Here is a 23,738-nt window from a genome sequence, read left to right as displayed (position 1 = left end):
ATAATCTACACGTCTGGTCTACAGAATTGCCTACACAGAGATACGGTACCCCGTTCCACTGTTTGACCGATTAGTCTAATTTTATATAGTATTCTATGTTCTATATAAACTATTGCTATGTGCGAAGCATTGCTAATGGCCATGAAAAATAAAAAATTACCGTAATAGGCAACAGTCGACACTTCGTCAAAACTCGTTATTATTCTGTTGCACTAGTCTACTAGACATTATACTCAATTGGGATCTTATAAGTTCACGTGAGTATCTCGAATGCTTTATTAGTATTTACATAGAGCATGGCGACGTAGGTAGGCGTTGGAATGTCAATGGACTCCAGGGTTGCGCACATAGACAATTACCGTCCCACATATCGTGAAATCACATTACGTGGACAGGAATGTGATAGTGAGTGAATTCACGATTATAGGCGTGTAAAAAATCGTGTTAAAAATCCTGTAGCATAGTAACAAAGAATCGTGAAGTAGGCCGTGCCTTTCCGTAACGTAAGTGAAAAATTCACGATTTGGTGGATGCGAAATTCAACGCGCTCTTTGTTCCAAAAATATACCGTTTCAGAAATATTGCTAAGAAGGGTACTAATTGGACGTCGGTAACTGCAATAGTATATATATGGTGAAGAATCCTTTGGATTATAGAGAATAAGTTTAGAGACTTATCAGATTTGAAGGTTTTTCTCTGAAGGTAAATTTTGGTAGCACAATACGTAAAAGATGTCAGACAGAGAAGCTTTGAGAATTTTTTCCAGGCAGCCGGTTAGTGAAGAGATGATCTCATTTTTGGCGTCTACCACTAGTTCAGTCATTCAGGTCAAGACACCAAAGCCCCAGAAGATGTCGATGAATGACAGTAACTTGTTAATTAATCCGGTTGGCAAGACACATGTGCCATTAACGGTATTCATCAAGAAGTTGATCAAATACTCAAATGTTCAAACACCTACATTAATGGCTAGTTTAATATACCTTAACAAGCTCAGAAACATCTTGCCAGCTAATGCAGTTGGTATGGAAACTACTAGACACCGTATTTTCTTAGGTTCCTTAATTTTGAGTGCAAAGTCGTTGAACGATTCGTCGCCCATGAACAAGCACTGGACCAAATACACCGATGGATTATTATCTATCGAGGAAGTCAATATGGCAGAAAGAGAGTTGATTGGATTATTGAAGTGGGATATCAATGTCAAGGAAGACGAACTAATTATGGTATTACAGCCATTTTTGACATCCATCAAAAATAGCATTCGTAAGAAGCATCAAGACGAATGTAACGCTAAGATTAACTACTACAGATTGTCGAACACTTACAAATGTACTGGTTCGAGATCTAACTCGTCTACCTCGATTTCATCGATTAAGTCTTCATTGTCGTTGAACTCATCACAGTCCTCGTTGTCTTTACACAGCAACAGCTCGTCTAGCTATAACTTATCATCGTTTGACGAGCAAGACGAAAACATATCACTGTCCAAGCAGGGCAGAATCCCGTTATCTGGTAAATCGGTAAACACCTTAAACATTCCAACCGAAAACGAGAAGGCAAAATTCATGTACAGTAATTACAATCAATCTGGTATTAATGTGATTAATAATGGAAGAATTCTTGTTTAATATATCTGGTTATGGTTTTATTTCAATTCTTCAAATGGGTTTTTTAGGGTTTACTGGTTTAAGTTATATATTTCTACGTGTTCTATAGAGTGACAATATATTTATTAATCGTTTATTAATATCATTACTTGGTCTTGGACTGTAGCATTTAATTAACTTGCATTTATTCTATTCAATCGTATTTTATATACATTCAATGACCGTGAGGATCTTCCTTAGGAGGTTCAGGGGTAACTGTAATCATGGTATCAATTCTCAAAATGGCAATACAAGCTTCTAAGGCGGATTTTAATGATTTGATCTTTGACATAGTAGGTTCTAAAACTCCGTGGGTGGTTTCATTAACAATCTTACCTTCAATTAAGTCTAAGCCGTAATTCTTGTACTTCTTTCTCTTAGTGTCAGTTGGCAAAGCAGATTGGGAAGCGGCATGGTAAGTTCTTAACTTTGAAACCAAATCTGAAGCATCCTTAGCAGCATTGACAGCTAAGGTCTTTGGAATGATAAGCAATGCGTTGGCGAATTCGGCTATAGCCAATTGTTCTCTTGAGCCGACTGTGGTGGCAAAATTTTCCAAATAAATGTTAAGTGCTGTTTCAACAGCACCACCACCTGGAACAACATTACCACTTTCTAAGGCCCTTTTCACAACCGACAATGAATCATGTAATGATCTTTCCATCTCATCTAACGAGTAATCGTTGGCACCTCTCAATATGATTGAAGAAGAAGAATGTTGCTTAGTGCCTTTAACTAATATACATTCATCATCACTAATTCTTGTTTGGGTTACTTCTTCAGCTTGACCTAAGTATGAACTTTCGAAGGTTTCTTCACCTTCTAAATTAGCTAAGTCACTAACTAAAGTTGCACCAGTTGCTCTGGCAATTCTTCTTAAATCTTCCTTCTTACAACGTCTTACACCCATAACACCAGCTTCAACAAACTCCTTTAAACATAAGTCATCAATACCTTTAGTGGTTAAGACCACATTGGCACCTGCGTTAATAATCTTTTGGATTCTCTCAATAATGATACCGTATTCCCTCTTTCTGATTTCTTCTAATTGATCTGGATCGTCAATATTAATTTGCACTCCCATAGCCATTCTTGTCTTTTGTAAATTGATGTCCAAGCAAGCAATCTTTGCATTCTTGACGGACTTAACCATGGCTTGAGATGCGATAGTACAGTTTAACGCGTAACCATTGACCAAGACAGATTCTGTAGAAGATTTACCATGTGCCTTCAAAATATTAACTGCCTTAACTGGATACTTAACTTCACCTTTCAAGTTAGTGGTCTTAACGGCCAACATGGCATCAACAACCATTTGACTGAAGAATTCTGAATCAGAACCAATAATCTTCGACGACATTGAAGTTTTGGCTATGTTAACCATAGTCTCTTTTCCCAAAGATTCAACTGGTTGTGATAAAACCTCGTTGATGTAACGGATAGCTTCTTTCAAGGCTAATCTATAACCAGTAATGATAGTAGTTGGATGTATCTTGTACTTTACCAATTCATTAGCTCTCTTCAATAATTCACTGGCTATAATAACGACTGATGTAGTACCATCACCCACTTCTCTATCTTGCTGTTGAGCCAACTCAACTAAAATCTTAGATGCTGGATGTTGAACGTCTAATAATGATAAGATAGTAGCACCATCATTAGTAACTGTAACATCACCAATATCGTCAACCAACATTTTATCTAAACCAACCGGTCCCAATGAAGATTTCACCACATTGGCAACTGATTGAGCGGCTAATACATTTTGATTCCTAATATCATCACCACTAACCTTTTCTCCTCCGAGAAATAACGTTTCTGAACGAGCAGCTGAATACATTCCCACTATTCGTTTATTATATCTATATTTAACGGATTTATTAAAAGTAATGTCTTTTCTTCAACTACGATGTTGTTAAGTTGGACTTGTTTCGCTGATTCGAATAATTTTATGGGTAGACGCACGTCCTCTTCAACAAATTTAGTGAATTTACAAAATGACACATTTTCTTCTCCTTAGGGGTATTGTTTTACTATTCTAGGGGTATATATGTTAGAACATCTATATTTCTATACAATTGTGAAAAAATGAATTCAATTAGGCTTTTGTGGGTTGAGTTTTGATGGTTCAATAAAAGATCCAATTTTGCCCATGCAAATTTGGGCCTTTTACTGGGCGTTTTTCTGAAATCAAATTAGTCATTGACCTTTTTCAACTACGTGTCTACCTTATCTTGTCGCCCAAATACCCATAAACCATCGCATTCATGAAAGAAAGCTACATGACGGTTCTATGATAACTGGGACCATATAATTCTCACGTGATTATATATTCACCTCCACTCACACGCAACGTAACATAAAATAAACAAGCATAAACATCATGTATATTTAACGGCAATTCTTCTTAGATTGATAATTTGTGTAGTCAATTCGGAGAGTTTTCGATTTCAAATGATGATTTCAATGAATAGGATGCTTTTAAGCGTCAATTTAGCTCCAGTACGCGTATTGACAGCTACAAGAACATTTGGGTTTACTCCTAGCCGCTTCCAAGGTGCCACTAGCAGAAAAGAACTTACTCCCAAGCAAAAAGAAGTGGCGGAGAAGAAGAAGTTGCTTTCTTTAGAGAAGAAACAAATAGCTGCCGATAAGAAGAAGTTAGCCAGTTTAAAGACTAGACTCGCTAAAGAAAAGGCTACATTCGCTACACTTAAGAAGAAGTATGATGTTGCGAATAAGAAGAATAAGGAAAAGCAAAAGGCACAACAATTGAAAGACAAGGCGAAATTAGCTCTTGATAAGGCAAAGGCCAAAAAAGCGTTGGCCGAAACCAAAAAGAAGGAAGACAAGTTTATTGCGAAAGCCACCAAACCATTTAGAAAGTTATCGGGATATAACTACTTCATTAAGGAAAATACCGTCGGCAAAAACGGTCTTAGCGAAGTTTCGAATATCTGGAAAACATTAGCCCAGGATGAGAAGGAAGTGTATCAAGAAAAGGCGGCCAAGTTTAACGAAGAAATGTTAAAAATATTTGTTCCTAGACCAAAGAGCCCACCTACTTCGTATGCGTCGTTTGTGAAGGAAAACTACCCTAATGATGGTGGTGACTTCAGACAGATCAACAAGGACTTGGCGTATGAATGGAAGTTATTACCAGCCGAAGAAAAACAAAGATACGAGCCATCTCAAAGCGCGAAACAAGAGTATGTAGTTAAACTTCAGGAATGGAAGCAACAAAGAATTGAGGCGTTCAAGAAGCACCACAACATTTCTTAGACATTGCTTAGAATAGCGTAAATAAATTTGTACTTATATATGTATCAATTATGTAAATAGGTACAAAGTAAATGTTTTATAATCAGTCCTAACGCGTGTATAGTAGTACTCAGAAACAACAAATGTGACTTTCAATGAAATTCGTTTATATTAAACTAAATATTTTATACTTAAGCATACTTGAGCATGTTAACCTATCCATGTTTCAAAAAAAATATATTCATGCTTCTTCTTTCTCTCTATGTAATAAAATTAATGACGACAAGACATTTTGTAAGTAGAAATGAAATTCAAGGCACCCAATGAATAATTATACTCCTTCTGTTATCCGTGTAATTATTGCAATAAGACATAAAGCAAAGAAATGATAGCAGCAAAATACGTAGCGTTGTATAACATAAGCGAGATCTGACTATGAAGGATTATGGTGGAATGATAATGGAATATGATATGATGGTATCAAATGATTACGTTAGAACGAAAAGATGAAAACAACAGCAAAAAAATAATACCCACGAAAAGACGGGTCTAAGCAAAGCACAAGGCCAGCAACTTAGGAGCACGGACAATAAAATGAAAATTCAGTATAGAAAGTGGTAATGAATTCAAAAAACGAGACAATTAGCAAAAAGTCTAGTCTTGTCCACTTCGTTTACAAGATGGTACATTTCTTGGACTTCTTGATAACAGGAGGTTCCAAGGCAGCAACTATGGCTTCGTCGAAAACGGTCTTCAACCCTCTTTGGGTCAAAGCAGAACATTCGACATATTTGACGGCCCTTAATTCCTTGGCCAATTTTTCACCCATGTCGTTAGAAATTGGTGTCAACTTTTGTCTTTGTAATCTTTGCAAAATAACATCATCGTTTCTCAAATCTGTCTGTGTTCCAACAATCAAACATGGCACCCCTGGACAATGATGATGCACCTCTGGAAACCATTTTTCTTTTACATTTTCAAATGACGCAGGGGATATAACCGAGAAACACACTAAAAACACATCTGTGGAAGGATAAGATAATGGTCTCAATCTATCGTAATCTTCTTGTCCGGCAGTATCAAACAACCCTAACGTGAATGGCTCGTCCCCAATCATCACCGTCACCGCGTAGTTATCGAAAACAGTTGGTACGTAATCGGCCGGAAACTTACTAGTTGTGTATGAAATTAATAAACAAGTTTTACCAACGGCACCATCACCGACGACAACACACTTTATAGTTTGCATTTTGCTTATTTTCTATGTATATAATGTTCCTTACGAATTTCAAAAAATCTCTTGTTCTTTTTAAGGGAATATTCTAAAATCAATCGAGAATATTTGTGGTCGTTTATACCTAGTAATTACTATTTCCGCTTTTAAAAAGTTTCAAACAATATATATATATATATCTAAAATTGTGGTAAGCTGTATCTATTTCAATATAGATTCTATTATAAGTCGATTAGTAAATACTTCAAACGTTGTTTATTTCAAGTCGACTGATTTCATGTTGATATTCTGTTTCAACGATTTATTACGTAATGCGGGTAACCCCGAATTTCGACGGATTCGCGATTCGGGCATTATCATAGGATTCGTGTTTTCACCAATATATTAGTTAGTTATACAATAGACATATATACATCATAGGATTATTTGATATTCATGAAACCGTTACCACCTTGCATGACATCAAGGTTGCTTGTAATATCACTCGGTAAATTATTAGTGTCAATTAAGCGATTAGTTAGGGATCCACTAGGATCAAACTTTGTAATTTCATCGTCAATTTCATTATCTATGATTGATGGACCACCGCCCAAGAAGTCAAGCATCATATGCATACCACCGGCACCTCCAGCGTACTCTTCGACGTCTACAGGTAAGACCTGCGAAACACCCTCGAGGAACCAGACTTTGTCTTTCATTTCCGTGGTGAATGAGCGGAGAAGTTTGTAGTACGAGCGCATTATTCTCATTGCCTTGATGTCCCCAGTCATTAATAGAGACAAGAAGGACTTATCGAGAAGAGCGGGAAATGCGAAGATTCTGAGGATGAAATCCGATTTGTAGCGTTCTTTGTGAAGTTTATTGAGGTATGCAAGTGTAACAAGGTACGGAGAGTCAATCTCGACCGGGAACAAGTCTGCGATTTCAGAGTCATGGCACTCCAAATCGGTGAAGAATTTCTGGTCACTTGCGGCCTTGCTGGGGTCGACATTTACCCTTTGGCTGATTATATCACCTAGGTCGCCCAAATCAACAGATATGAATTTGTAGAACCGTGAAGTTTCAGTCAACGGCCACACTGCCGTTAAAATTGTAGCTGCCCCCTTGACGTGGAAAATCCATGCAGATGCGGGTAGGGATTTGGGAGAAGTAGACAGCGGAAACGATGCGTTTGCCAATGAATCCATGATTAAAATTAAGGCACTGGCAACTAATGCGTCCGTATTATCGCAGTTGATATCTAACACAGCTTCCCTTAATAGCCTCAACGCATCACCTCTATGACATGTCACGCACTGATCTAATCCCTTTTCAGTTCTGGATAAATGGGTTGCACTGAAGGCAAGAATGGAGTGCATCAAGAATGGATGGTCAAATGCTAACATGGGAATGTCATAATTCCATATATTAGTATCCGATATACCTGCACCTGTAATTGTGCTTGCTACCTGGGAAGTGTAATGAAACATTAACCTCAAGTCTAGCATGTTTAAGTTTGAAGATCCCATTCCGGCCATAGGATTATTCAATGGATTATCAGTCAAATGCGACGTCAGAGTATTGACATTAGGTGATATATTCGGTATAGCTCCACTACCTTCCGGTTGTGGTTCATGTTGTTCGCCGGGGTGACTATGCTGAGGTTGTGTTCCTGGTTGTTGTGGTATCGGACCCGATTGTTGGTTCTCGCCCTCTTCTTGTTTTATGTTGATTCCATTATTGTTTACTGATTCATTCTGCTTCTTGACCTTCTGGGAATCGTTACTGTACGGCATATTGTTTGCAGTATTATTGGCTACAGCAGAGTGTATTTGCGAATCGATAAGGCTTCCCAAGTTACTTAAATCTATAGGCAATTGTGCTAGCGTCGCTAAATTTGTCAAGCTGGCCAAATTCCCGAGAGAATTTAACCCTCCTCCGAGGCCACTCAAGTTATTCACCAAATGGCTCAAATTGAGGTTATTCAAGTTGCCGGCATTCAATAAGTTTCCTGGAATCTTTTCTGCTCCCGGCCCCAATTTGGACCCCATATTTGGCGCCGGACTGACACTCGATGTCTCCTGTTGGGTGCTAGACTCATTAGACTCACTTCCGGGGGACATAGAGCCCGTTGACATCTTCCGCTTCTTATTTATCGGCAATGGGTCTTTCTCATCCTGCGACCCACCATTCCCATTCGTAGCATATCCACAAGTCAAATTCATGTGCTGACATTTCTGACATACCGGCCGTTGTTCATCACACTTAACCCGTCTTTTCTTACATGTCAGGCATCCATTTCGGGACTTTTGGTGGAACTTTCTTTTGCCTGTTGAAGACTTGCTCATTTTTTTTGTAGCATCTTGTTTGAGATTAGCATCACTTTCACCAGACATTATTTGTTGAAAAATAAATGGTTAGGCTGTTGATCTCTCCAATAGTAATAAGTTTAAATGTATTCAACAGTTTCAAATAAGAGATATAAACGGTCGTTTATCTCGTATAGTTTTTTTTACTCTACTACGCGTAAGTCTTATATAGAGGCAGTGTGAGGTTTTTACTAAAGATGAGTTAGTAATGATAGTTGTATGCGGTCACACCAAGAATATAAATAGAATTCGAGGGTTAAGTGGTCCGCTTCTATTATCAAGCAGCCAATTGTTTGAGAGAATGAATTTCAGCCAATATAGGGGTCAATTAGGTGCATAATGATGTTTATGTGAACCGTTGTCCTTGGCTAGTACTAGCAGCAAAAATGGGTACTAAGTCACGTGAAGAATCCATCATATATTTCAGCCAATGCTTTATGACCAGATGATAATCAGGTTCATAGGACGATAAAACGATAAAGATGAGTCAAAAACCATTGTGGTACCGCTGGACCCGTGTGGGTGTAGTGGGATTTAGTATAATAGCAACGGGAAGTTTGTTATTCAAGTATACGGTTCCTACGGATGAACAATTGATAGCCAAATTTTCGCCTGAAATTAGAGCAGAGTACGAAAGAAACAGGGAAGTGAGACAAAAAGAGCAACAGGAGCTCATGAAGATTGCCAAGGAGACCGCAGCTTCGAATGATCCGATCTGGAAAACAGGAAAGATAAAGTCTCCTTTCGAAAAGGACGGGAGGAACACCGATCCAAAGTTAGTAGACATCGAGAAGTACAACAGGGAACGTGGAGACGAATTTAAGAGATTGGAAGTCGAAAAAGCACAACAAGAGTTAAAGGAGGCTGAGGAGTTGGCATCACAAAAGAAAGGATGGTTTTCTAGGAAATAGTTACGATGTATATAATATGTATATTAATATTAGTATAATTTGCTTCTATCTACGTTCTTCTCCAGCTGAAGCCACCCTCTTTTGATAAACCCAGTAAAAACCCCGTATTTCTGCCAGTCGTACCTGATAGTTTCTGACTATTTGCTTCATCCACTGCAGCCACAATTCGTTGAATATTGGTGTCAATGACCATACCACCTTGTACGATCTCCTCTAGGACCGTTTGCAATACTTGCCATCCAAAAACTAAGTCCAATTCACATACATTAGTGAAGCACTTGTCTAAACATTCAACAAACACTTGGATCAAGTCTAGTATACCTAATTCACTCTCTTGGTCATCTACTATAAATACAAAATATAAGGTGGCATAGTGTCTGTAGATCACTTTTATGTCATCTAGATCTTCTAATAACGGTGGGGGCGTTATAAATGAGCACTCTTGTGGTGTTCTTACTGATATTAATTGATATACTTGTTGTAATAATAATCTCTGGGTAGGTATGTCCACGAGGGTATAGAATTTCATCAATCTTGGTAAACCATCATTATTAACTATTTATATTGTTAGTATCAATCTTTAACAAAATATATCTATTTGGAACATACATATTAACACTGAATGTATCATTTTATTCGTGTATGGTTGTACTGTTTGCTATATCTTCAATATTGCACACTATATATAATTTCCGTTCGGGCTCGATACTCAATTATTTTGCTGCTAACGATCTCGTTATCAAATAGACACTTGTTTACAAAATTCCATCTTAATATACATATTTGAAGATAACGTATAAATATTCGTTCAATGTACGTATATATCCTATTTGCATATCCTTATCTACCAACCTACAAGTAAGATGAATATTTTGGTCTTAGCTTATTAGTCTAACGCTTTAAACTTTTCTACAAAATAATGAGGAATTGACACCTAATATGGTCAAATACTTAAGACTAAAGCATAATCCAGCTAATTCTGTATCTGATATTACTAATTCCTTGATAGTTCTTTGATTTTTATGTCTACAAGTTTTTAATATTACCTCATTGTTAGGTAATTTTACAATTTTTGTAATTATTTGTAGAAAATATGAAAACCAAGAAAAAAACTACAGAAACCTATTGACAAAACCTAATTATCAGATTATATATTCAAGTTACATTTCACTCTGAATATACTTCAAAATAGTTCCTTATCCCAAATCTTTTTTGGTAGTTGCAAATCGGAGATTAATGCCGAATGCGACACTTCAAATTCAATGAAAAATTTGATTAGGACATAATATGACTATTAACCAGAAAATATGTCTTTGGAACAAGCTAGAAAACTAGACGAATCTTACGTAACACATAAGGAAGAGTTTGAAATTCCAACTTTCAAGTCATTGGGGATTCAACATGAAAAATATGAAGACTCAACTGAATCAATTTACTTATGCGGTAACTCGTTAGGATTGATGCCAAAAACGACTAGAAAAGCCATAAACGATGAATTGAATGCATGGAGTGAAAGAGGTGTTGAATCTCATTTTAGACATCCTGGCGAGGAAAACGGATTAACATCATGGGTTGATATCGATTTACCTTTGTTGCCATTGATCGCACCGATTGTTGGGGGCAAGGAAAATGAAGTGGCAGCCATGGGAACTTTAACAAGTAACTTGAACGCTATGTTGATGAGCTTTTATAAACCCTCTGGTAAAAGGACAAAGATTCTTTTTGAAAAGCAAGCGTTCCCATCTGATTATTATGCATTTTTGAACGCTGCTAAAATATTTGGCTATGACAAAGATCATTTGATTCAAATGGAGATCAAAGAAGGCAAAACTTACATAGAAACAGAAGATATAATTGAAACGATAACGAAGAATCAAGACGAGTTAGCACTTGTTTGTTTCTCTGGGATTCAATATTACACCGGTCAGTTTTTCAATATTAGTAAAATCACTGAATGTGCTAAAAGTTTTGGGATTACTGTTGGATGGGATTTGGCCCATGCCGTGGGTAATGTTCCTCTACAACTACACGACTGGAATGTTGATTTTGCCGTTTGGTGTTCTTACAAATATTTAAATTCAGGTCCTGGTGGGATTGCAGGAATTTTTGTCCATGAGAGACATACGAAAGACAACTCAATTGAACACTTTACGCCTAGACTAGCAGGCTGGTGGGGAAATAACGCTTCTGACAGATTTAAGATGTTGGAAGTATTCGATCCTATTAAATCAGCATTATCATATAGACAATCTAACCCATCAGTTATTGACGTGGTTGCCGTAAAATCCTCGTTGGAACTTTTCAAGAAAGTTGGGGGTATTAATGAGTTACGCAAGAAAAGCGTTGAATTAACGGGATTTTTACAATCTTTATTAACTAGCTCAAAGTATTATATTAAGCAAGAAGAAAAAACCGATAGATTGGGGTACAAAATATTAACTCCACTTAACAAAGAGGATAGGGGATGTCAATTGTCAGTCTTGTTTCAACCACATTATGAGGAACCTAGTAAGAATGTAATGGAAAAAGTAAATAAATATTTGAGTGAACATGCCATTGTTTGTGATGAGAGAAGACCAGACGTAATTAGATTAGCACCATTGCCATTATACAATTCATTTACAGAAACATTTATTGCATTTCAAAGGCTTATTGAAGCAATGAACAAAATAGCTGCAAATGAAATATAGGCATATAGATCTACAAATAAACAAGTTATTAACAGCGTGTATTCAATAAACGACTTTTACCAATATAAATAAGGACATTAAATAATTTATAATTGAGAAGCAGCGTGGAAGTTCTTACCAGCGTAGATAGCCTTGTCACCTAATTCTTCTTCGATTCTTAAGATTTGGTTCAACTTGGCTAATCTTTCAGATCTAGCTGGAGCACCAGTCTTAATTTGACCAGCTCTTAAACCAACAGATAAATCAGCAATGAAGGTATCTTCGGTTTCACCAGATCTGTGAGAAACCATGACACCCCAGGAAGCATCAAAAGAGTCTTGAGCAGCCTTGATGGATTCAGTTAAAGAACCAATTTGGTTGACCTTTAATAATAAGGCGTTAGCGGCCTTCTTTTCAATGGCGGTCTTGATTCTTAATGGGTTAGTGACAGTTAAATCATCACCAACAATTTGGATCTTAGAGGAAACCTTGGAGTAGAAGTGAACCCAAGCATCCCAGTCATCTTCACCGAATGGATCTTCAATAGAGACAATTGGGTATTCGTTGATCAATTCTTCGTATAAGGAAGCTAATTGTTCACCGGTTAACCACTTAGATTCGTCAGAGTTTGGATTCTTGAAGTCCAAATCGTACTTACCGTCTTTGAAGAATTCAGAAGAAGCAACATCTAAAGCAATACCGATCTTACCCTTGTAACCAGCCTTGTCAATGGCATCCATGATCAAGTCTAAAGCTTCTCTTGGAGAACCAATATCTGGGGCAACACCACCTTCGTCACCGACGTTACCAGCGGATTGACCGTACTTCTTCTTGGTCAAGGACTTCAAGTTGTGGTAAACTTCAGAACCCATTCTCAAAGCTTCAGAGAAGGTTGGGGCGTCAGTTGGGACAATCATGAACTCTTGGAAAGCTAAAGCACCACCAGCGTGGGAACCACCGTTCAAGACGTTTTGGAATGGAACTGGTAAGACGAACTTGTCTTGCTTAGAACCAGAAATATCAGCTAAGTGCTGGTATAATGGAACGTTCTTTTCAGCTGCAGCAGCCTTAGCAGTAGCTAAAGAAACACCTAAGATGGCATTGGCACCTAATTTGGACTTGTTTGGGGTACCGTCCAACTTGTTCAAGAATTCGTCAACGGCACTTTGGTTAGTGACGTCGAGGTTAGCCTTGACGAAAGCTGGAGCAATAATTTCGTTAATGTTAGCGATAGCCTTGGTAACACCCTTACCTAACCATTTGGACTTGTCACCATCTCTCAATTCCAAAGCTTCGTGGATACCGGTAGAAGCACCAGATGGAACAATGGATCTGAATAATCCCTTGTCGGTGGTTAAATCAACTTCGACAGTTGGGTTACCACGAGAATCGTAGACATAACGAGCAAATAACTTAGTGACGGCCATTGTATATATATATTTAATTTATTGAAAATTCAAATGAAAAATAAATCAATTATCACCAGTTCAATTATGAAGAAATCGGTGCAGTTTCGCTATTTATATTAATTTTTCACCAATTGTTGGTGGACCACTCACTCCCGATCTGCCGAAGGTGTCGCATCTAACGTCTTTTTCTACGGTATTCTACGTGTTCTAATAGATTATAGGACTTATATGGATCTACATGCCATTGAACATGCTCCTACGTCCACGTTTACCGGCGACTGCCAACAATTGGTATAGTTCTGGTAGGTAAACCCCAGTACTTCTCGCATATTATAGCAACATTCTGTACACGTCGGACTCGGAGTTCTGTTCTACGGCCTAGTAGTGTCCCGGGTACCCTCTGCGAGTTCCGGGATGACGTAACACTCGGCGGTTGTGGGCTCTACTCTATGGAAAAGTTACAATAGTGTTACAATAGTGTGAGACTGTTGAGGTAGTTTTTGCAATTACCAGGGAAAGTATAGCTTGTAGAGAGGATACGGAATTTCCAAAAGGGTTTGGATTAGTAATAGATGAGTGTGGAAGTATAAGAGGTTTATGGTGAGCAATTGTTGTAAGAATAATAGTAATGAAATAGATCTAAATGGAGTTAATGATATAGTAGTTAGTGTGGCATTGTAGTTTGATATAGTGGTGTGGTAGTAATATAGTATGCTATAGTTGTTGTGGGACCGAGGAAGAGCAAGCCCATTAGGGTGTGGGCTAATAAATCTTTAGTCGGATCTAGGAGTCGAAACGAGCATAAATCGTGCCCTCTCCAATATGAATCCACTACTACTGGAAAACAACATTCTAAGTGGTGATACGTTAATAGAAAACTGGAGTCATGACAGATAAGGAAGGCCAGGAGACGAAGGATGCTCCGAGCATCGAACAGTATACGGCTCTCAAGGATCAGTTGACTCAACAAATTCTCAAAAAACAGGAGTTAGACTCGAAGCTCAGTAAGTTGGAAGATTCGATCTACGAGAAAGAAAACGAGTACTTCAACGAGAGTGTCTATGGAAATATTGTCAAAGGATTCCAAAACTTCACCAAAACAAACACGGGTGGTTTGAACAAGAGAAGAATAACATATACCGATGATGACCACATATTTAGTTTGAGCTCAGTGAACTATATTAAGACGATCATGAAGCGACAGGGAGTAAACTCAAATGGTGGACGGAATGAAGATTTGGACGACTACGAGGACTCGATAGATCCCAATAATGGAAATGCTGGTGGAAATACACCTGGTTCGACTAACAACCATTCGGCATCACAGGCCAACTCCAACTCGAACCAGAGTACGCCAGGAAGAAAACGAAAGATCAGGACTATTGACGATTAATGCCCCACCGCCGTGACGTCCACTCTAGGACATCAGTTATGTACACTAGCTTATACAATAATTATATTTTACTGTTTAATACTTATATTTTACATACAGATATCAATATATTTATTTACACGAATAGGAACACCTATTTTTGGGAGTAGTTATAAATCCACGGCTTGTTTGCAGGATATTCACTAGGAACCCTCATCTCGAGAGGGAATCTTTTCTTTGGTTCTGGTGTATTGGCCACCGCAAATAATTCGGGACTCGATGTCTTCAAGTCTTCCATGGCATTGTAGATACTCTCGTATTGTTTTCTTAATTCCTCTGTTTTCTTCTGAGCCTTCTTACGTTGGTATACCTTCCATGCATTGGTGATTGTCTGATGTTTTATTAAGTCCTCATTACAGAGATTTATTAACTTAGGTTGTTTTCTTGATGCCGATAATGCTGATAATTGATTAACAACTTTCTGCGTTGATGGAGATAAACTCGTCTTTTTCTTTCCACGAATAAACGTCTTCAAGAGAGTCGATGATGCAGATATATTCTTACTAGTCCCAAACATGTTTCTATTCCACTACTGAGCCATTCACTCTTGGTTATCACTGTTAAAAGTGAAAAATTTCTTGAAAATCAGCACTATGAATAAAATGACACAAAACCTCAAAACTAAAATCTTGCATCACATGATACTTTTGTTTGCAATCCATGCTTAACTATGGATTGCTATATTAAAAGTAAGAAGAAGGAGACGGTCCTATCATTAGAGAAAGTAATATGAAAGAAAAGATCTCACAATTGATTCACGGCTCAAAAGAAAAAGAAGCGGCAAAGGATAAACAGCCCGAACAGGAAGCTCCACCGCCTCCATATCAGGAGTATGAGCAAGGGAAAGGAGATTCACAACCTCCACAAGCAATTCCATCATACGGAGAGAAAGACCAAGAGAAAGGTTATCAACAAGGATATGGCGGACAACCACAACAGGCTGGTTATGACAATGTACCACAAGGATACCCCCAAGAATATTCTCAAGGATATGGAAACCCACCACAAGGGTATCAAGGTGAGCAATATGACCCAATGAAAGATCCCAATGTGATTAAGGTCAAGCCACAGATGGTGAATATATCACAAGCTAATCCTGAACATCTTAACCCTTCGTACCAACAGTATCTTCAGAGAGATGCGCAAAGAATCCAGCAAGGTGATTTTCCTAAGCCCCACGATTACTATAAACACGGTGCGCCATTGAGCGAAGGAAAAGTCAATCCTAAGCTGAAAACCGGAGGAGGAGCGTTCCCAGGAAGAGGAGGAGCTACATATGATAATGCTGCCAACAGGTGATACGTGAGGGGTGTCGTGTTATATACCTTATAAATTAATTTCTATTTCTATGTGTTATTTTGAAGTATTTATTTGAATATTAATAAAAATATATCTATTAATCATGAGAAAAGAAAACATTTATGTATTCTGTATATGCTAGCTTAAAATGTTGTCACCGTTATAAGTCCAACCACCAAATTGCTTTTGAACACTTTCACTCAAGAAGTCATCAACGACTGAATCTTGAGGTTTCTCGTTCGTGAAGTCCTGGTCAAAGTTAGACGTATCGAGCAAGTTCTCTACATTTGGTTTGAAAGGTGGTAAGTAATTCTTGCTTAACAACTTTTGCCAATCGATGTCCTTGAAGAAGCGATGGTTCTTGATCACTTGAGCATCGTTCAATCTCTTCGAGGGATCTTTTTGTATCAACTTAATAAGCAAATCTTGCGCATCTGTATTTTCCAACCAAGTAGGGAACTTCAATTCGTTTTGTAAAATTTTTCTGTACATCGTAGGGACATCATCATCATAAAAAGGTGGTAAACCTGTTAACATTTCATAAAGCAAAATTCCCAAGGTCCACCAATCAACACATCTAGTATAGCCCTGATTTAACAAGAGCTCAGGAGCTAAATATTCGGGTGTTCCACAGAATGTATTCGTCTTGTCATTGTTGGTCATGTTCAATTTACACAATCCAAAATCACACAATGCAATATGCCCTTGATAATCAAGCAAAATATTTTCAGGTTTCAAATCTCTATAGATGACATTTAATTCATGCAAACTTTCTAATGCAGTTAATAATTCTGCTATGTAAAATCTAGATCTATTCATTGAAAATTTACCTTCCTTTTGCAAATGCCAGAACAATTCTCCTCCGTTTATGAAACTTAAAACAAGGTAAAGCTTTTCCGGACTTTGGAACGAAAATTTTAATGGCACAATAAACGGATTGGTAATTCTTGCCAACACTGTTCTTTCCGCTAACGTATGAGTTACTTCCATTCTTGATATGATATGCTGTTTGCGTAATGTCTTTAATGCATAAATTTGCTTTGTATCTTTCTTCACAACTTGCATCACTTTACCAAATGACCCTTTACCAATGACTTTTAATAAGTCAAAGTCATTAATGGATAAATGGGACTTTAGTATTGGCTTGAAGTCTATGGTCAACATTATCTCACCGAGAGCTTTCCTGGCATCGTCAGATAAATTGAAATTGGTAAAACTCAAGTACTCGTGGTTCATTAATCTGATTGGCTTTATATGGAAGTTCAAGTTTAATGGCAACTTGATTGTACCGATCAATAAATCGCCTATATTGTTGGAGTTTTTCACCGATTCATTCTTAGTAAATAAGTTCTCTTGCGACGACTTCTCCGAGTCAGGAATCAATATATTAGGCAACCTGATAAATAAGTTTAAATTCAAGAAGTTTGACCCAGTACCGCTACTCGTAGATTTCTTGGTCACATCAAACGATACAACTTGATTCCAAACCGACTGGTTCACTGTTCCTTTTTGTGGTTCTATAACCAAAACGTTATTATCAAATTCCACCGTCAAGTAAAGCAACGCTTTGATCAAATTTTCTCCATTTGGAATTGTTATGGTTGACGGTAAAAAGTTGGTCGAAATGGACCCAGGCAAGTGTGCGTGTCCTCCTTCATCTTCTTCTTCCTTGACTGCCAACGCATTCAAGTTCTTAATCAACTGCTGGCTCGTCACCTCGTTATTGGCGTTCGTTGCCAACGTATGCAAGATCTGCTTATTATTATTGATTTTGATTGGCAATTGCAAATTCGCCGAATTATATATCTTCACCGTCAACAACCCCGGTGTAGAGCTCACAGTCGTGTTTGGCTGCTCCGTTTCCAAAGACCCAGAAGCTGGCGATGTCGACTTGGTCGACGACCCCGAGGCTATCGCAAAACTCCCCTGGGCCTCCGTAGGCGAGTGTACCCCTATCGGTTGGGCACTCGCTTGTGCTGTCTTGCCCGTTCCTTGCAATTGATTTCCCGACTTCGTGCCCGACTGAACTGACGACTGATACCCTGAACGATCTGAATGTGTGGTTTCCTGGTCCGTTATCGAAAGCTTCAGAAGATTATCCGAGAGAACATTACCCGAAATCGTTCTCCTCGATTCCGACGACGTTTTAGGCGACCCTTTGGCCCCCGTCGGACTCGTAGGTTCCTGGTTCCCGTTGGAAGATCCAAACTTGAACTTATTTTTAAATTTTAGCATCTTGTACCTTATATATCGTCCACTATTTACCCATTAGTACCGAACGATTTTATTCTTTATCAGGGTGATATTGGAATTCTTTTTGTCTGCTTATTACATAAGCAATTACCACCGAAATCGACTCGATTATGTGCAGGAGACACAAACACGAAATTTTGGCGATTCGAGTCAGGGGTGTTTACAATAATATAGACGATCAAACAAACAAAGGCATTATGGGAAAAATAGGCATTTGATCGGGCAGAGCGTGTCTGCATAATAAAAAAGGGAAACGGTTTAGTCGATTCACGATATTCACGATTTTCAAGAGAATTTTATTGCGATAGTTGGAGTAACAATCATAATAAAGAGGAATTAGCGCCACGGCTTATCAATAATAATAAGCGGTGAAAATTTGGCAGCGAATACCAGGCGTCTCTAGAAGAATTAGATTAGTTTTTTCGTTAGCAATTCTTCTTGGAAGCATACAAGAACCATAAATACAGCAACCAGGAGGTTATAGTATTAAGTACGACACAACGAGCCAACAGCACAAGCACCAACTGTTATTCATTCTTTTTTTGGACGTTTATTGTTAAAGTGATAGAAGAGATCACAGCCATTTGAGGTACACGAGGTATAGGAACCAGGAAATATATAGGACAGGGAGAAAGTACAGTACGTATCGATACAGAGATTAAAGACAGCGAACGGGACGAGAACAATACTAACAGACAGGCTAATATGACGACGACATTGGTTCAACAACACTCGCGTCAGTCGCTAGGGAGATTTGCGAACCCGTCGCCCACCAAGTATGCGTCGACGGAGAACATGGACAAGGTGGTGCAGTCTGTAACGAATGCCACGAAGAGGCTCTCACAGATTTCTACCAACACCAATAGCTCTGCGAAGAAGCGCAAGACTCAGAATCGTATAGGGCCATGGAAGCTAGGCCGTACGTTGGGTAGAGGGTCCACTGGACGGGTTCGGTTAGCGAAGAACATCAACAGTGGTAAGTTAGCGGCAGTCAAGATTGTCCCAAAGTCAAATTTCAAGAAGTTGGAAAACCCCAAGTACAAGAGGAACTCGGTAGACAGTTCGGGGTCGGTTAAAGACAGATTGCCCTATGGGATCGAAAGAGAAATCATTATCATGAAATTGATCTCTCACCCCAATATAATGGGGTTATATGATGTATGGGAAAACAAAAACGATTTATACTTGATTTTGGAATACATCGAAGGAGGTGAATTGTTCGACTACTTGATAAAGAAGGGCAAATTACAAGAGTTTGAAGCTATCAACTACTTCAAGCAAATCATCAACGGTATACACTATCTTCATCAGTTTAATATCTGCCATCGAGATTTGAAGCCAGAAAATTTATTGTTGGACTTTAACAAAAATATCAAGATCGCTGATTTCGGTATGGCTGCATTAGAAGTTCGCGAGAAATTGTTGGAGACATCTTGTGGGTCACCTCATTACGCATCACCAGAGATCGTAGCCGGTAAGAATTATCATGGTGCTCCTTCTGATATCTGGTCTTGCGGAATTATATTATTTGCATTATTGACAGGCCACTTACCATTTGACGATGAAAATATCAGGAAGTTATTGCTCAAGGTTCAAAATGGTAAGTTTTTAATGCCAAACAACTTGTCACCTGAATCCAAGGATTTAATTTCCAAAATGCTAAAGGTGAATCCTAGCGAAAGGATCACAATTGACGCAATTTTGCAGCATCCATTGTTAACTAAATACCCTGAGCCATCAGTTAGGAAAAACAAGGTTACTGAGTTTAGCGACTTAAATATCAAACCCATTGATTCGATAAATAACATCGACAAAGAAATCTTGAAGAATTTGTCTGTTTTGTTTCATAACCGTGATGAACAAACGATTATTTCGAAGTTATTATCACCAGAAGATTGCTCCGAAAAAACATTCTATTACCTTTTAGTGAAATATAGGAATGAGCATCTTACAGTATCAAATAATGCTATTAATAATTATGAAGATGATCCCGATTTGACAGGTAGTGATTCAAAACAAACGATTACGAGATCGACGTCTATTGTTAAAACAATAACCACAGATCAAGTAACTGGCGAAAAGCATACAACAATCAGGAAAATACCTAACTCGAATTCTAATTTGTCGAATAAATCAAGATCTCCTAAGAAAAGGTCCGAGGTATTGGGTAATATTACAAATACTGCCCCTACTTTCAAAGCATCTACTTCATTCAATAGAAAGAAGACGATTATGAACAATACTGTTATCTCAAGGAATAACTCTTCAAAATCACTCAGAAAGCGCCCTCCTCAACAAGAACCACCAAAATTGAGTCGCAAAATATCTGGAATGGCTCACTTGAATGATTTACGTCTTGAAAAGACACAATTAAATTCACTCTACAAACAACACAAGTTGAATGGAACTTTTGGTAACAAATCTTTATTTAATTTTGAATCTGTTTGCCAGGAAATTTTTGGTAATACTGAGCAATCCACAAAGCCTGAAGAAATGGTTAGGAAAGATAAACAGACGGACGGCAATACAGGAAAATTATCTAATATTGAAAAATGCGAGAGAGAATTAGCTGCAAAAGTTCACGAGAAGAATGATGCGCGTGATTTGAAGTTAAAGCAACAACAGGAAGAAGAAATAGCGTTTCAACATAAGAAGGAGCTTGAAATAAAGAAAAGAGATCAATCCAAACTTTTGCAAGAGAAGCAGAGACAAGCATTGGAAAAACTTGGCAGCCAAATCCAAAGTAATAATGATAATGACAGAAGAGGTACAGGCCATCGAACACAACAGAGATATGTAACTGAACCAACTCCAACTTCTTCATTAGATCCTAGGCTTAGTGGAGGGACAAAATCGTTGTTAAGAGCCAAATCTTTGGCTTCTCCTTCGTCGTATGTTTCATTAAGACAAAATGCCCATACAAATGATAATACTTCTAAAGTATTGCAAAAACTAGGAATTGACGTTGCTCCATTGAAAACATCGACAAAGTTCAATTCGAATTTGAAAACATCAAGTTCAAAAAATTTGGCAGATTATTTAAACAATGAAGCTTCAAATCCTGAAGGTTATAAGTCAGTAGATCACCAGAAAGAAAACATTTCTATGAACAAATTTAATGAAAAGGAAAGGGCCAATCAGTCAATTATAAAGCCAAACTATTCTAGATTGTCAGTGTCAAAAGTGCAATCTCTGGCAATATCAAGAACGACTACTTTAAATTCTATGGGTTACAGATCATTGTTAGATGGTATTGATGAAAATAAAATTCAGAAGGACTTACCTAAGAGACCTAACGCTGATAGAGATTACGACAATACCTTATCAACAATCGAGACTAGAAAGAATGAATTAATTCCAAACCCAAGGTTTTCAAGATTTTCTTTCAATGGATTATTGAATTCAAGATTTGATAACCCCGATGTTACGATTCAGAATAATATAACCTCATCAGGCACTGTAGTAAGAAAAAGTGCTAACCAAAAGGAATCTAGATCATCAAGAACAATTGAAGAGGATACCAAAACTAGTCATTTGAAACTGGAAACCGGTTCGTTAAAAAAATCATCCACAAATTTACTTGGTTTAGGTATTCAGAACCAACATTCTAACACGAGCAGAAAAGTGTCGCAGAATAGTGGATATTGTGATTCTAATTTTGTTTCTGTGAATTTATCTGATACTGCAGATGATTCACAAGATAATTCAACCCTTGAAGAAAATGCAATAAGTCTTAACCGTGCCAATTCTGAAGGATACATATTGAAGGAAGATAAGGAAGACCATGCAAATGAAACTGTTTCAAAATCTGGCATTTCAGAAGAACACACGGTGGACAATAATTATGATAGTTTTGATCAAAAGAACAAACGGAAATCGACATATCTAGGTAATTTGGATTGTTCTAAAGAGACATTGGTAGAAAATGATAAAGATGAGAAATCCTTTCAAGATTCAATTAAATCCATGTATAAGGACTATGCCAAATTATATAATGATAAAAGGCCAAAATCAGGAACAGATGTACAAGAACCTATTAAGAATAGTGACAATATGGGTACAGAGGAAAATGTTCGCCAGAGTATAATTAAGGACGATAAACTTAATGTATCAGATTCAGATTATGATCTTTCATTTGCAGCAGACGGATCGAGTAATATTGATATTTTAGATTCTTCATCAGTTGCAGATACGAATATGAATGAGGATAGATCTGAAGTCCCATTGGATGAAGATAAGTATTCGCCAACACTTACTGATAATCAAAAAGATTTTGATGACGAATTCGACGATGACATCAACGATCAGTTCAGTCAGCAAGATGACCAACAAGAAGACCAACAAGAGTATAATCACGAATACAATCGTGAATACAATCAGCAGAATGATCAGGAACAATATGAACATGGCTACAAGCAGCAGAATGAACAACAGGGTGACAATGATTTGTTACAAACAGGAGCAGACTTGAGAAAATCCACTGCTTCAACTCAAATATTCAGTACAATGAATTTACCAAAAATTCGTGATAGAAATTCAGTAGTTGAAGAAAATATTGAAATGAAGGTGCCTCAAGCGGAGTCTAATGAATTGGACCAAAGGCATAACTCAATCTTCCAGAAATTGAAACCAAAGAGAGAGGCCCCTAAAGCACCAGGCTTTAAGTGGGGCGAAGAAAAGCCCCAAGGTCACAACAGATTTTCTAGAATCTCGGTATCTTCCAAGCAACAGAAACTGAATGACAATTATAATGATTCTGGTAAATCTAACTGGTTCATGAAACTCATATATTCATTGACAGCTAATACCAAGACTACAACAGGCGAGAAGCGAAAGTCCTTAATTAAAAAGTTCAATCCTGATAAGCTGGATGATATTGAAGCTAAGAATTTCTATGTTTTGGATTCCACTCTACAAGCTAGTGAATTGACTCGTGTAATCAAAGATACATTAGAGTTGAAAAAAATTGAAGGATCAGTAAGTAAAGTTGATATAGATGAGGACTTTGGCATGATTAGTGGAGTTATACCGGCAAAGTACTCGGGTGGTCGTAGATTGAAGTTTAAAATCGAGATCATCAATTTGAAAAATACTTCGTCGTTACATTTGAGCAAAATAAAGGGTACTGATAAGGGGTTTAAGAATTTAGCCAATATCGTTAAATTTATTGTATCTAAAGAAGAACAAAATATGAATAGAATGTCCTCTGTGGAGGCCTAAGCTATAATGGTGATAAAACAATTTAATTCGCTAATTCGAAAATTTTCGTTATT

At 37.7% G+C, this 23,738-nt stretch overlaps 14 protein-coding genes across 14 annotated transcripts; 7 read left to right on the top strand and 7 right to left on the bottom strand.

Moving 5' to 3' along the window:
• Positions 1-731: 731 nt before the first annotated feature.
• On the top strand, positions 732-1,631 carry PCL2 (cyclin; the record flags this gene model as incomplete). The annotated part of the gene is made up of 1 exon (XM_015611737.1): positions 732-1,631. One exon carries the CDS (start codon positions 732-734, stop codon positions 1,629-1,631), a length of 900 nt encoding a protein of 299 aa, XP_015467445.1.
• Positions 1,632-1,824: 193 nt separating this feature from the next.
• TCP1 (chaperonin-containing T-complex alpha subunit) lies at positions 1,825-3,489 on the bottom strand (the record flags this gene model as incomplete). Its single annotated transcript, XM_015611736.1, has 1 exon — positions 1,825-3,489. The coding sequence occupies one exon, from the start codon at positions 3,487-3,489 to the stop codon at positions 1,825-1,827; it is 1,665 nt and encodes a 554-aa protein (XP_015467444.1).
• A 635-nt stretch (positions 3,490-4,124) lies between these two features.
• Positions 4,125-4,931, top strand: GCF1 (Gcf1p; the record flags this gene model as incomplete). The annotated part of the gene is made up of 1 exon (XM_015611735.1): positions 4,125-4,931. The coding sequence occupies one exon, from the start codon at positions 4,125-4,127 to the stop codon at positions 4,929-4,931; it is 807 nt and encodes a 268-aa protein (XP_015467443.1).
• Positions 4,932-5,583: 652 nt separating this feature from the next.
• CDC42 (Rho family GTPase) lies at positions 5,584-6,159 on the bottom strand (the record flags this gene model as incomplete). The annotated part of the gene is made up of 1 exon (XM_015611734.1): positions 5,584-6,159. The coding sequence occupies one exon, from the start codon at positions 6,157-6,159 to the stop codon at positions 5,584-5,586; it is 576 nt and encodes a 191-aa protein (XP_015467442.1).
• Positions 6,160-6,566: 407 nt separating this feature from the next.
• On the bottom strand, positions 6,567-8,519 carry UPC2 (Upc2p; the record flags this gene model as incomplete). The annotated part of the gene is made up of 1 exon (XM_015611733.1): positions 6,567-8,519. One exon carries the CDS (start codon positions 8,517-8,519, stop codon positions 6,567-6,569), a length of 1,953 nt encoding a protein of 650 aa, XP_015467441.1.
• Positions 8,520-8,974: 455 nt separating this feature from the next.
• Positions 8,975-9,403, top strand: AC631_02903 (uncharacterized protein; the record flags this gene model as incomplete). Its single annotated transcript, XM_015611732.1, has 1 exon — positions 8,975-9,403. One exon carries the CDS (start codon positions 8,975-8,977, stop codon positions 9,401-9,403), a length of 429 nt encoding a protein of 142 aa, XP_015467440.1.
• A 49-nt stretch (positions 9,404-9,452) lies between these two features.
• APS3 (Aps3p) lies at positions 9,453-9,932 on the bottom strand (the record flags this gene model as incomplete). Its single annotated transcript, XM_015611731.1, has 1 exon — positions 9,453-9,932. The coding sequence occupies one exon, from the start codon at positions 9,930-9,932 to the stop codon at positions 9,453-9,455; it is 480 nt and encodes a 159-aa protein (XP_015467439.1).
• Positions 9,933-10,710: 778 nt separating this feature from the next.
• On the top strand, positions 10,711-12,093 carry AC631_02901 (kynureninase; the record flags this gene model as incomplete). Its single annotated transcript, XM_015611730.1, has 1 exon — positions 10,711-12,093. The coding sequence occupies one exon, from the start codon at positions 10,711-10,713 to the stop codon at positions 12,091-12,093; it is 1,383 nt and encodes a 460-aa protein (XP_015467438.1).
• Positions 12,094-12,179: 86 nt separating this feature from the next.
• Positions 12,180-13,499, bottom strand: ENO1 (phosphopyruvate hydratase; the record flags this gene model as incomplete). The annotated part of the gene is made up of 1 exon (XM_015611729.1): positions 12,180-13,499. One exon carries the CDS (start codon positions 13,497-13,499, stop codon positions 12,180-12,182), a length of 1,320 nt encoding a protein of 439 aa, XP_015467437.1.
• Positions 13,500-14,367: 868 nt separating this feature from the next.
• EAF6 (Eaf6p) lies at positions 14,368-14,874 on the top strand (the record flags this gene model as incomplete). Its single annotated transcript, XM_015611728.1, has 1 exon — positions 14,368-14,874. The coding sequence occupies one exon, from the start codon at positions 14,368-14,370 to the stop codon at positions 14,872-14,874; it is 507 nt and encodes a 168-aa protein (XP_015467436.1).
• A 133-nt stretch (positions 14,875-15,007) lies between these two features.
• Positions 15,008-15,430, bottom strand: AC631_02898 (mitochondrial 54S ribosomal protein mL40; the record flags this gene model as incomplete). Its single annotated transcript, XM_015611727.1, has 1 exon — positions 15,008-15,430. The coding sequence occupies one exon, from the start codon at positions 15,428-15,430 to the stop codon at positions 15,008-15,010; it is 423 nt and encodes a 140-aa protein (XP_015467435.1).
• Positions 15,431-15,642: 212 nt separating this feature from the next.
• AC631_02897 (uncharacterized protein) lies at positions 15,643-16,212 on the top strand (the record flags this gene model as incomplete). Its single annotated transcript, XM_015611726.1, has 1 exon — positions 15,643-16,212. One exon carries the CDS (start codon positions 15,643-15,645, stop codon positions 16,210-16,212), a length of 570 nt encoding a protein of 189 aa, XP_015467434.1.
• A 138-nt stretch (positions 16,213-16,350) lies between these two features.
• Positions 16,351-18,447, bottom strand: AC631_02896 (serine/threonine protein kinase; the record flags this gene model as incomplete). The annotated part of the gene is made up of 1 exon (XM_015611725.1): positions 16,351-18,447. The coding sequence occupies one exon, from the start codon at positions 18,445-18,447 to the stop codon at positions 16,351-16,353; it is 2,097 nt and encodes a 698-aa protein (XP_015467433.1).
• Positions 18,448-19,170: 723 nt separating this feature from the next.
• HSL1 (protein kinase) lies at positions 19,171-23,685 on the top strand (the record flags this gene model as incomplete). The annotated part of the gene is made up of 1 exon (XM_015611724.1): positions 19,171-23,685. One exon carries the CDS (start codon positions 19,171-19,173, stop codon positions 23,683-23,685), a length of 4,515 nt encoding a protein of 1,504 aa, XP_015467432.1.
• Between the last annotated feature and the right edge of the window lie 53 nt (positions 23,686-23,738).

This window comes from Debaryomyces fabryi, assembly GCF_001447935.2.
Source record: "Debaryomyces fabryi strain CBS 789 chromosome Unknown contig00056, whole genome shotgun sequence".
Taxonomy (NCBI): domain Eukaryota; kingdom Fungi; phylum Ascomycota; class Pichiomycetes; order Serinales; family Debaryomycetaceae; genus Debaryomyces; species Debaryomyces fabryi.
This window is presented reverse-complemented; position numbering and strand designations above follow the sequence as displayed.